We start from the raw sequence: 13,246 nt of genomic DNA, 5'->3' as shown, positions 1-13,246 counted from the left end.
CTTTGCACCAGTGCATTGAAACCAGTGCTTGAGATGCCTGAATGATTTTACAGCACTGATAGCTCCCTGGATAGTTCACAGCTTGAGCAGGTTCTGAATATGGGGAGGGACTTTGGAGGTGGTAGCAATAAAGTATGCTGCAGCAATTGTGTAATCAATGCAATGCTAATGAAAGTTCGTGCAAATGCTGCCTGGGAACAGCAACAAAAATGTGCAAAATTTGCGAGTGTTCAAAAATTTATTTGAAAAATGTTTTACAATCACATCTCTCCTCCTAAAAACAGCGTCTTGAAAAAAATCTGATTTTATTTTAATTGGGTTTAACGTCCCAAAGAGGCTCGGGCTATAAGGGACGGTGTAGTGGAGGGCTCCAGATAATTTCCACCACCCGAGGTTCTTTAATGTGCACTGACATTGCACAGTACACGGACCTATAGCATTTCGCCTCTTTTGCAAAGAGACCGCCGCGGCCAGGATCGAACCCGAGTCTTTTGGGCCAGCAGCCAAGCACCGTAACCACTGAGGCACTGCGGTGGCAAATCTGAAAAATTTGGAGTACAGGAACTTACACTGGCCTTAAACATTTCCAAGTAGAATTACGAGCATGTAGTAGCAAATACATACTTTAGTTTTTAATGTGTTTATTGAGTCAAATCCTCAAGTTTAAACAATTTATTTTGCAATAAACAAAAACAAAATTATATAAACTATTCACTACAGTTACAATCCTGCATCAGTCCAGCAGCCAAAAAAAAAATATTGAGTGAAAAAGGGCACATACTTCTCGAGACAATCGTACAAGCAAACACATAAAAAAGCACAATTTGAAAAAAAAAAAGATAAGAAATGTCTGAAGTTTTTGGAAGGTGAATACCACAGCAGAATATTCCAAGATTATTCCTTCTTATTTTCTGCTGAAACATAGTCTCTAACTCTGTTCTTCATGCATTTTATGTGCTAGTTTCGCTCAATCTACAAGTTTTAGTCATATTAGATTCCATCATGCGTATATATTGTAAAATTCCGAACAAGCACCCCCACCCATGCAGGGGCCCCCCCCCCCTAACTTCACTGTTAATTTCACACTTCCGCACTATTCCGGGAAAGGCCCCCCCCCCCCCCCCCCCCCCCTACACACACACACCTCTCAGCGCCCTTATCTGGCACCGCGCCCAGGATACAGTGAGCTAGAATGTTCCCAGGCAACACTGGCCTGCCCCACCCACTCCAAGAATCCAATCCAATCCTGCTTTTCAAGCCATTCACATGCCCATTCGTCACGCGCCATTTGTCTTGTTTTGGCATTGTCAAGTCGGCAATGCATTCATACACAGTGGCGAAGAAACTTGAGGTCATACAATGGCATTGGAAAAACAAAAGGAACGTTTGCCAAACGTCTCGAGATTTCAAGTTTGACCGGAAACGGATACAGGAATGGGACAAGAATTTCGAGAAGTGGCTACAGCAGAACTTCGAAGAAAGTTGAGTAATGGCGTGCCGGTGTTTAATGAATGCGTGGATGATGCGTTCTTCTATTACTTCGAGCGGGAAAGAACGGCAGGACGTTTTAAATCCATGTGCACTACGTTTTTTTTTTCTGGCGGGAAAATGTCGCCGCCATCTTGAATTTCGGTGCCATTACGGGATAGCGACCCCTCCTACTTTGCCAGTAATTTCGACTTGCGGGGTGGGGCACTTGCTCGGAATTTTACGGTAGGCATTAAGGAAATGGTGCAGAGAGGTCCAGGGGTGACCACTAATCCCTTGAGCGATCAGATCCTTCCTGCATTACGATCATTAATGCATACATTGGCAACATCCCAGATGTCTGAATTGTCTTCACGCTTTCAAAAATTTTTTTTGGCGCCTATACTAAACCGCTTGGTTCAGTACGTCACTGGTATTTTGTGTCTGGCAGTAAGCAAAACCTACAGGGAGACATCCAACATCTTGCAAAGGTATGAGCTCAAATGAGCAATCACAAAATCAATATTCGAACATCTTGTTTTGAAACAACAGAATTTTCAGCAAAAAAAAGAGGAAAATTCGCAAAAGCTTGGTATGATCACGTTGGGCCAAGCCCACTGGTCTGCTGCACGGTGTGAAAGAAAGAATTTAAAAAACATTATGCGCGAGACAATTCTCAACATGTCTAATAATATTCGAAAGCTAGTGAAACACGTTATCACAAGTGCTTAAAATTTAAAAAGTGCTCCTTTTTCATGACATCTCGCATCCTATCTTGAGCACGTAATGGTTCTAGCTCCCATTCTTAGCAATCTCAGTTGAACATCGCCCTGAAACCAAGGTGAAGTTGATGCTGGAACTTGAACCAGAACCAATGTGAATTTCTGTCTGAAGAGCTTTTATATATGAAAGAAAAAAAAAATCTCACAGGACTATTACAAGTGTGTAACATGAATGTTTTAACGTTAGCTGTGGTGTGAAAGCAAAGAATATTTATTGTGTTCTGGCCTGAACTACTAGGCTCCCTCCAATGCTCGAGTGCGTGTACTACAACATGCATCGGTTGTCTTGTGCACTATGCCCCTTCTGCAATCTCGCCGGGCTTCTTATACATTCAGAGCTGCAGCGGACCACAGCAGCATCCTGGCACACTGCCAAGTTCGCCGAGCGAGCCACCACTGCTGCAGCTCCCGTCAAAATGTAAACATGCCACGCGGTTATTGGTGCGTACTACCTTGGCGCAATAACAGGGTCTTTGCTGCAGACAGCGCCGATGGTGACAGCGCTACATCTGAGGAGTGATCTAAGAAGAGCTAAGGCATTGACAACATTCTATATGAATAGTCGATTTTTTGATGATGGAGACCACAAGCACATGGAGCAGCTAAGGCAGATTGGGCAGAAACCACCAATGGGTGTGGACCGCTCAAGCAGGAGACTCGTGTACAGGCGATCAGTGACAACAAAGCGCGGCTGGCACGTCTTTATTGTTTAACTTACAATGTCTGCTGCAGATGCTGCTGCTGCCGGTGCGAGACCTAGGAACAAGCTAAGAGACAATGCCTTAACAAGTTTTGTTCCGAGCTTGATTTGATCCCAAACTGGTGTGGAGCTAGTAGCATGGCTGAGACATTTTAGCCCACTTGTCCATCACAACTTGGTACGACAGTGGATTTAACCAGTACGTCTAAATATGAACAGCACTAGCGAGATGATTGGCCACGTTAAAGACAGGTGCTTGTTTTAATGCCACTGGACGCGACTGCATGAATGAAAGGGTAACGGGACCTACTGCAATAGCACAATGGGGAGGAGATAAGTCATTATCACCATCGTGGGCCATCCTTCCTCCCGTTCCATATTCTACATGTTCCACGATCGTTTTGCGTGTCCGAGTGCTCTGTGGCAGCAGTGCTACAGCTGGTTGATGACACTCAATAATTTCACATCCAGCAAGCATATTCAAAACTTTGAATGCTATGATTTTGATGCTGAAGCAGACAGGCGCTTGACCGATTGGCAACAGCAGGATAATGTGGCTGCATGCAAACAGATGGCAGCAGCAAGTGGCTCAGGAAGAGGCTGAAGAAAACAGAAAACGTCGCCTTAAACTGGTCGAGACTGATACAGATAGTGTGGCTAGCAGTATCTGTGAGCTACCCTAAAATGTTCTATGCCGGTCCCACAAAGCATTTCATGCTGGCACCTACCCTAGGTGACAAGGCAGACTGTTTTGCACTTTGCTGTTTCATGCTTCTGATATGGCTGGGATGTCCACAATAAAATGGAGCATGTTTTGGTGCTCGAACTCTTTTTGAGTGTTACATAGTGAAGGCAGAAAGGTTTCTTCCACTTATTTGTGACAGGACCAGTGGTATTTGCAAGAACATGTATTAAGCACCACCTAATTTTTGGTATATGAGATGCGAGAACAGTCTGATCGCCGAAACATGCTCCACATTATTATGGCCATGCCTGTGCACATGTACAAGTGTGTTTGTACGAAGAATAAACCAGTTGCAATTTGGTGCTAGCCTTATGTTTCTGTATGTCTGTTGTGCCCTTGTTCTTGTCGTGCCATACTCTGTTCTCAGTAACATCACACCAGATGAGCCTGCCTAGTAGACAGTTGCAATAAATACCTGCATTTTTCAGATTCATCACAGAAGAGTGTGTGAGAGACAGCTGCTTTCAGGAATTGAGAAACCGGTATAAGACTTGGCAGGTTGCAGCTTGAGTTATCTGCACTGATGACATATGCAAAAGCTTTCTTTTCATATTCAGTCACTTGCTTTCAATGCATCTTCAACATGGTTTTTCAGCAGCGCAGGGGACAAAGGACGTGACAAGTGCACAGACACGGCGCTGAACTTACAACTGGTTTATTGAGGTGGTTTTCACTACTTAAACACAGTGGCAACCAATCTCAAATGAAAAGACAGATACACAAAACAGATTGACGAAAATGACAATTCCTGAGCACAAGTCTACAGTGGCACAAGACCAGCTGCACACGTTTTGTGCCACGTGCGCAGCTGGTCTTGTGCCACTGTAGACCTGTGCTCAGGAATTATCATTTTCGTCAATCTGTTTCGTATATCTGTCTTGTCATTTGAGATTGGTTGCCACTGTATTTAAGCAGTGATAATCACCTCAATAAACCAGTTGTAAGTTCAGCGCCGTGTCTGTGCACTTGTCACGTCCTTTGTCCCCTGCACTGCTGAAAAACCATGTCACACCAACTTGCCCAAGCTTCTACAGTATCATCTTCAACATGTCATAATTTCAGAGCAAGAGGCAAAGTGAGCACTAGGGCAGATGAGCACATGTTCAGGGCGAGTTTATGACAGGCCACACTGTAAAAGGATACAAAGGCTTAGTGTACAAATAAATTTTGGCAATGGAATGAAAAAGTGCCAAGTGAAGTAAGAACTGGGAGAGACTTGGTACAGTTCTGTGATGCTATGTGAGTGGCATAGTGAGATAATGTCATCTAGACATCCTCTGGGTTTGCCTGTAGGGTTTAGCCTGATGCTGAGCCACCGTTGGCTTCACTGCAACAACTCGTGATGGAGCAGCAGGAGTGGCGAGCAAGCAATGGCCCAGGTCCCTTTCTTTGTCTCTCTCCATGGCACGCAGCTTGGCCTCAATGGCATGAATCTGGCTGTTCACACTGCATCGGAATGTGATCCCACATGTAAATTCAGCAATGCAGGATTTAATGTCACAAGGCAGCAACAAAAAACAAACCTGTAGGAGGGAGTTTTACCAAGAGTAAAAATTTGCACCACAGTGGGATATCCATTAACAGGCATGAACATATCAGTGCGTAATTGCACATACCATGTGTCTTGTCATAAATGCCTTAAAAGGCAGCAGAATGCAAAAGCCAAAGCCCTGCCAAAGCATACATGAAGCATGAACATTGCCAGTATGCAGATACGAAGCTACAGATATTTTAGTTTAGTTTATAGGAGTTTAATGTCCCAAAGCAACTCTGGGTATGAAGGACGCCGTAGTGAACGGCTCCGGAAATTTTGACCACCTGGAGTTGTTTAACGCGCACTGACATCGCACAATACACGAGCCTCTAGAATTTTGTCTCCATCGAAATTCAACTGCCAAGATATCTTAGAAGTAACAAAGTGTAATTAGGCAAAGGAACAAAGAGGATGGAAACTTCATTTAAGAGGATATGGAGATCGGTATTCAGGGCTTTCACCAAAACTGCGAAGACAAATACACCTATGACTCCAATGAAGCAAATTATTCAATTTACCAAACAAGATTATTGGTGATAACTGGAGGTAAACTCAAAGGATCCCAATGGCACTTTCTTGTACTGCACCACCTTGTGGAGCCATGACTAGCACACTGTGCTGCATGTGGTTGCAGATTCTTTGCCTAAGAATGCAGGGTGTAACAACAGATCACCCACTGATTAGTACTTTTATACAGGAGACTGCTGAATGCACTGCCTTCATTTACAAGGGTTCTGGTAACATGTTGGCGAAAAGGAGAGCTCAGAGTCTTATGCCACAATCACTGTATGCTTGCTTCATCGTAGAAGGCCTTTCTAAACTGACATATGTGAGCTATTCAATAACAGCTTGAACACAACAAAAGCTCTGCAGCAACTTTTTGGAATCACCATGGAATTAATTTTGAAGGATACTGTAAGGCCACTATACCTAATGCTGAGCAGTTTCTTTAATGTTCCCGTAACCCCGCGACCTTGGCGAAGCAGGGTGGGCGCGGACAGACTTTCGAGAGGATTCGAGCCCTTTCGAGAAAACAGGGGGGGAGATACGAACTTAATGCGTGCTGCGGCGCCCCATCCGTTTCTCAGTACCGCCGTCCGCTTCTAGAAGTTTCGGAGTTGTTTATATAAGAGTGTGCTGCATGCTGTTATGTGGTTCTTAGGCTTCGTCGAAAGAAGTAGACAGGCCACGGCTTTCGGAAAGCCGTGAAGAGCGAGCATTGAGCTCAAGCGTTACTCATTATGTCAGCTTTGGTAGCCGAGTGCGACGCTCCTGTTTCTTCAGTGTGTGTTTCTGTCCTGTTTTGTGATTTTATAATAGTCCAGTTCCTTTGTTGATCCATGTGTCATCGTCCGTCCACCGTCTGGCAGTGTGCTTCACATCCAACGCCAATAAATGAGCGCCTTGAAGAAGTGAGGTGGCGAAGAAGATCGTAAACTTTACTGATACCAATCAGTATGCAATAGTACTATGCTTCAAGCAACTGGGTATCTGATGCATTCTCTGTCACACAGCAAAAGAAAGAAAATGTGCAAGTTTGCAAAATTCAAGCAGTAAATCTCTACCAGTGGCAAGGTTGAGAGCTATGCATGAGCACACCCAACATACGCAACAAACTGATGTAGCATGTAGTTCAATAGTACTAATGCAATATAATAAAGTACTTCAGCCCAGTGGCTTTCGAAAATCTTTACCCACTGGCAAATGAAGCAAGAACTGAAGTGCCAGACCAGCACTTAGGGAGCCTCCAGCATTTCCAGGAAAACAGCTTAGAATGATAGCCTCCTGTGTTACAAATGCAAATCCGATCACTACCCTTGCGTTTGCCTGACACCACCTTTTAGAGGCAGCATAGGCTGGTGCATTACAAAGCTCTAAGCTCGGAAGTTGGTTTATGGGAATTTAACGTCCCAAAGTGACTCAGGCTATAAGGGACACCCTAGTGAAGGGCTCCAGAAATTTTGACCACCTGGGGTTCTTGCACTGACATTGCACAGTACATAGGCCTCTAGAATTTCACTTCCAGCGAAATGCGACCACCGTGGCCGGGATCGAACCCGTGTCTTTCGGGTCAGCAGCCAAGCGCAATAACCACTGAGCCACCGCAGCAGCTCTAAGCCTGGAAGTGATGCCAGGAATAGTGTCCTCGGGAAAAGGCACAGTTATTTAATTTCTATGAGGGGAGGGGGCAGCTCACATAGTATCAGAACCTTAGGTGCAGAAAAATAAATTTAATGGATGGACAGTCTCCCATCACACTACAATATTAGAAAAACTCTTGAGGAAGCTGCCCAGCAAGGCTTCCAAAAATGAAAGGAAATAGAGCGTAATACATGGGGAACAACGTTGTTAGGCAGAATGCTAAGCCACCAGCACAGACTCAAACGATTCTTTATGAACTTAAATTTCCTGCCGTGAATACAAAAATGACGCGCTTAGTTTTATAGCGCACAAGCGACAAACAGTATCATGCACCACACAAAGGGTTAGAAATGTCTCTGCGAGAGCAGCAGTTTACCAAGAGTTTACCAACAGAGAAACATTGTCTATTCAAGGAATGTAATGGCTTGCAAGAAATCTACAAATGCATTTTCTCCTAAGAGCAAGCTATGGTGAAAAATTAAAAGTGAATAATGTTGTCTATAGCACTCAATGCTTAACCCTTTGAGGGGAAAATTTTTTCAAGAAAAATTTCCCTGATGGTGAAATTACTTCATTGCGAATTTTTAATCTACAAAATGTGTAAAGTCGGGAAGAAATTGTAAAAAAAAAAAAAAAGATCAGAAACAGTATTTTAGTGTCAGCATCACTCAGAACTGCAAAAAGTGCAATAGTATTTCAGAGTGTGGTATTCCTTGAAAAATGGGTCTAAGCACAGTGCTTTACCGCAGTCTGCACATATAAAACGCTGAAGAGTCATCACTGTCGGTGTCAAGAGAACGGGCAGTGCATTCGGCCATATCACCGCTTTGCCGTGCATCTGAACACGAAGGAAACTTGGTAAACAAGGCGAGCGAGAATATCGCATGAGCATCAGTGATAAACAAGCTAAGAGCAGCACCGATAAAGATGGAAATCAACTTCCCCAGTGGGCCGCTGCAAGGGAGGTCCAATAAAGATAAAAATCAAGTTTCGCGCGCGCCTCCTTTGCGATCACCCGGTGAAACCGAAACCACGAAGCGGCGTTGCAGCAGACTGCGCGACAGGCTGAAGCTAGATATCAGTCCTGCTAATTTCCGCAAGAAGGCAGCACAAATTTCAAAGGTTTCTTGTAAGTCCTAGGAGGTTGCAGCACCTCCCAGTGAGCATGCACCGTCATTATGGAGCGAAATTTCAAAAAGAAGGTTGAAACCGTTTCCGTACGGCAAAGAGCTTGCGGGATGGAAAATCGCCACCATATATATATGGCAAAAACCCTCAAAGGGTTAATCTTCCAGCACCAAAAGTGCCGATCCTTTTATGATGAAAGTAACTGTTTTCAGGGTTTCCTCAAAGGTGCAACACGAACCAAATTTCACAGCCTCGCAACGTTCTTCAGAAGAGGAGAGAGTGCACATCTAGTACACATTGCAGCGGTGCACACCTTTTCTTGAAACAGCATTGTACCATCTTTTGCAGTCCACGGTGCTGCTCAGAGTTTAAGAAGAAAGACAACCCTGCCATTTTTTTAACAAAATCACATTCGCACATGGTGCAGAGGTCACAGATGGGCACAGTGAAAACTTCCGCAATGTGCAAACAGGCCTTCATGCGCTTGTTCGTGCACCACGTGTCCATACTCAACACAGAGCAGCAAGAGCCATAATGAAGAAATAGAACTAGGTTTTTTGGCATAACAGTGATGCGGCTACATTTCCTAGTAATGCACAAAAAAAAATATGTGACAAGCAAACAAACTACGCACATCGGGTACTCCTAGCAATTCCTACATGCAGGGGCCATGTTGGCAAGTGGCAGTTGGGCAAGTATTACATACATTGGGGGCACTGCTTTGACTTGTTAGGCCCAGTTATACCATAGATCTGTTGCTTAGAAGACAGTCCCAATGTTTGCAGCTGTCAACTGCAGTGTGCACAATAACGCTACAGACTATTTGGCCTGACTACTACTAACAACACAATGTTATAGAGATACCACAACATAATAAACAAAAGTTCCTGAACTCATGACATAGAGTTCTGCTCAAAGTGATAACAACAGAATCATGATTTCAATTTCGACCTGCCACACAGCAAGAACAGTGATGGGAAGAATGGAAGAAAAGGCAACATAAATATATCGCAAAAAATCTTGAAAGGAGTACATTAATCCAAAATGGCCGTAAGGCAGAAAGCATTTGTTTCCACCAGGAAGCGTAAGCACAGCAAAAGGTTTATTATTACTACTGTGATACACATTACTGAAACTTACAGGATGTCAAAGGGAGATATGCAGTGCAGGAAATGCTGTACAGTACAACACACAAATAAGTGTGACAATAGACACGAAGGGGTTAAACAGTTTCATTTTTGGTGCCTATTTCAGCAGCAGTACCAATTATTTCAACTTCAATCTGAAAGGCTTTAGCAGGTGTGACAAGAAGCTAGGATATAACAGTCTCACTGAGCAACAGAAAAAATAAAATATCAACATGCCAAAATGCCAACCTGAGAACTGGCTTTTGCTCCTTCTTTATGATGCCAAAACCCGATCCTTGCCTGCGCACCGACAAGTCATCCTGGAGAGTGAAAACTCACTGAATAAAGAGGCTAACAATGCATTATCATTTCACATGCATAATGGGCTAAAAACAATTTCCTGCCTTAACCAAAAAACTATCCAATTTATTTTTGACTCACTTTCTGAATGCCTCCTAAAAAATGTCACACTGTTCTATGAGACTATCGTAAAGGTATAAATGACCTTTCTATAGCCTTTAAAGGGTAACTCCTGGGGTTTTTCAAACATTGTGTTGATAGTCATGCAAGTTCCCTAGAGTCGCCTCTCTCCATCACAACAAACCATTTTTCAAAATACCATGTGGAACCATTTTAATAGAGTGACAGCAGCAAAATGAAACAGGAACTCAGTTCGTGGCCAGGGACAATGCTTCACGTGACACAGCGATGACATCAATAACGTTACAAAAAACAAGGAACACTCGTGTGCATGCTGAATGGCCAAAGTAGCTACTGAAAATGATGACTCCTTAAATAAAATGCCTGAGATGACCTAATACAACCCTAAAAAGATTGTTAGTGAAGCAGGGAATGGAATGTGCGGGGAATGTCTGTGAATCAATACTGCAGTGTCACTCACCATAGAAATCACCTGAACCGAGACCAAACAACTTTTAAAATAAATTTGTGCTGGAATAAAATGTCGTATGGCTGCGAAACTTGGTGGAAGTAATGACAAATAAGAAAAAAATCTACAGTGTAAGTTTCATTAGAATATGGTAACCTTGAACATACCCCGGAGCAGCCCTTTAAGCAACTAAGCTGATAAGGCAGCACAAGTTAGAGAAGTTTTAGGCTGAGCCTACACCCCAAGTTTAGGCTCAATCAGGATGAAATTCTGGGACACAAAATGCTGCATGGACCACCAACAGTGGTCACAGTGGTGAGTAAGGAGCCCTTGGTTAATACCACTGACAGAAAATTGATGTCAAGCATGCCACATGCAAGAAGGTTTCCTATAACTCTCTGGTAACTGCAACAAAGTTATTCCCTCTGGGACCCATTTAAGAAGAACTCAGCAGTTCGGACTTGTGGCATCATAAAATATGCTTTTTTCCTAAGTGTATGCACACTTACATTCGGGACATTGTTGGCCCACTTTGCAACAAGTGTCTTTGAGAACACTAGTTTTCCATGCAAGCAGCTTAGAGCATGCTCAGCTTGACCTTTGGTCTCGTAGGTGACAAAGCAGTAGCCCCTCGGGTGGCCCTTCAAGGGACCAGCCTTGTGGAAGAGGAAGTCAAATTTTTTAACACTGCCATACTTCTTTAGTACTTTTATAAGCTGAAACCTGAAAGAGAAAAAAGGGGCAGGGGTTGAAGTATCAGCTTTGAATTTTTATTCAGCTGCAGTGCACAATAATGCCATGCTTACAATGACTCCACAATGAATTTACAACACTTCAGTAATTCAATTAACACACTCACATTGTAGTTATTTATGAAAAGTCAAATTCTCAGCATCAAACAAGTGTTAATGAATTTTTAAGCAGCAGAGTTGCACATAATTGTGCTACTTAGAAATGCCTCATAAAATGGCTATAAATGCACACCAAGTACTGCGTTTCTTCAAATTTTCACTGCCCCTTACTTTCACAAGGTCGATGAAAACTTAAGCTCATTTAATGAGATCGTTGGTTTCTGCACTGTACACAGCATGCGTGTTATAGCCTACTTGAGTGAATAGCACGCTTAATGCTCTTGCTTTCCCAGTTCGGGGGGCGCAAGAGGTACTGACGTGACGATATTAGGAGACGCGCTGGGATCCTCAGCACATACGACGCCAGAGCACATTACGCAATAATGCACGGCGTCTCATCACTTTTTGCAGTAACAAACATCAAATCTGGACATTTTACACAGGAAAAGCATAGGTACGCACTGTCAATCTACACGACGCAAACTAAGCGCAAAACTATAATCCACTGCGAAACTTCTACATGACAGAAGCAGCAGCTAGCTAGGCTACACAAACGAAAGTGAAAGGTTGCCACAGTCATTCACTTACCTAAAACCAAGAATATTAGCTGCTTACGCTACGGCTGCCACAATGATGGTTAGTAAACTGGATTCGCGAGCAGCAGCCAAGATTGTGGCAAGCAAAAGCTAAAATACATAGCAATGACGTAAAATTAACTCGAACTCACTCAGTCAGGCGGCTGTCAAGGTTTCCAATCCATATACGTTTGTCTTCTGTTTCGTGAGGCAGTGGTTCTACAGGCAAAGGTATCCTGGTATCCTATGTCAAACGGAAACGCAAGACATACCATTGATACAGAAACGAAGTGCAAACCGAAATACAAGAAAAGCTGCAGCGAGCTCAGGCTGACCAGCGATAAGGGTAGGAGCAATGATGATATGCTTTCAAACTTACCATGTCAATTAAATGTTTTAAGCCCTAATAAATGCGTAACGCAACATCACGAGCAATCTGGTATCATATGTCAAACGGAAACGCAAGACACCATTGATACAGAAACGAAGTGCAAACCGAAATACAAGAAAAGCTGCAGCGAGCTCAGGCTGACCAGCGATAAGGGTAGGAGCAATGATGATATGCTTTCAAACTTACCATGTCAATTAAATGTTTTAAGCCCTAATAAATGCGTAACGCAACATCACGAGCAATCGAGTGCGACTACTCGTGGGAACTAAAATAACAGCGTCGTACAGACGGAAACGGAACTGGCGCGAACTAGTGTTCCAGTGTTGCCAATACACTACTTTATGAACTCGTCAAATAGGATTGCAAATCCAACTTAATGCTTTCAACGAAGTGTGACATTAGACAGTTTAGTATAGCGTTTGCGATTATTGCATACGTAACACGCAAGACTGTTGCGCATTCTAAATTCAAAGCGCGAACGACGCTTTTAGAGGAGCGTTTGCGGACCGTTCCGCTACAGGCGCTCAGTGGGCGTAGTGTTCACTTTTAACGTTTTTATGCAGTGTATATCTATTTTATGTAGTGTACTATTTACCTCCCCCCATGTCTTTCTTCTGTCCCCTCACCTCTTTTATTTCATTTCTCCCACCTGCCTGCTATCCTTCTTTCCGCTGCCCCAGCTCAGGTGCCGCCGCACGTGATGGCAGATGCCGGGGCTAGCAAAATCTTTTACCTTCCTTTTATGGTATTTAAATAAACCACTACCACCACCACCAGTGGGCAAACACACAGGTTCAACCACGTTTTGGTATGTACCTAGCGCCACCACACGTCAGAAAAAAAAACTTTGAGGCCGATTTGATTCAAACATTTCCTCCTCTAGAAAGATGCCTGCGGCGTCGCTCGCTCACCCAT

The 13,246-nt window shown here is 43.5% G+C and overlaps 1 protein-coding gene across 2 annotated transcripts; it reads right to left on the bottom strand.

Moving 5' to 3' along the window:
• Positions 1–219: 219 nt before the first annotated feature.
• LOC144115119 (putative RNA-binding protein 18) lies at positions 220–12,631 on the bottom strand. 2 transcript variants are annotated; one of them, XM_077649285.1, is made up of 5 exons: positions 12,518–12,631; positions 12,093–12,184; positions 11,024–11,237; positions 9,875–9,945; positions 220–5,140 (listed from the first exon to the last, which is right to left on the bottom strand). In XM_077649285.1, the coding sequence occupies exons 1-5, from the start codon at positions 12,518–12,520 to the stop codon at positions 4,957–4,959; spliced, it is 564 nt and encodes a 187-aa protein (XP_077505411.1). In that variant the 5' UTR covers positions 12,521–12,631; the 3' UTR covers positions 220–4,956. The 2 variants fall into 2 exon arrangements, with proteins under 2 accessions (XP_077505411.1, XP_077505410.1); XM_077649284.1 differs by lacking the exon at positions 12,518–12,631 and adding an exon at positions 12,320–12,382.
• Positions 12,632–13,246: the final 615 nt, after the last annotated feature.

This window comes from Amblyomma americanum, chromosome 1 (assembly GCF_052857255.1).
Source record: "Amblyomma americanum isolate KBUSLIRL-KWMA chromosome 1, ASM5285725v1, whole genome shotgun sequence".
Taxonomy (NCBI): Eukaryota; Metazoa; Arthropoda; class Arachnida; order Ixodida; family Ixodidae; genus Amblyomma; species Amblyomma americanum.
The sequence above is the reverse complement of the archived record's forward strand: the minus strand, read 5'-3'. Positions and strand labels throughout refer to the sequence as shown.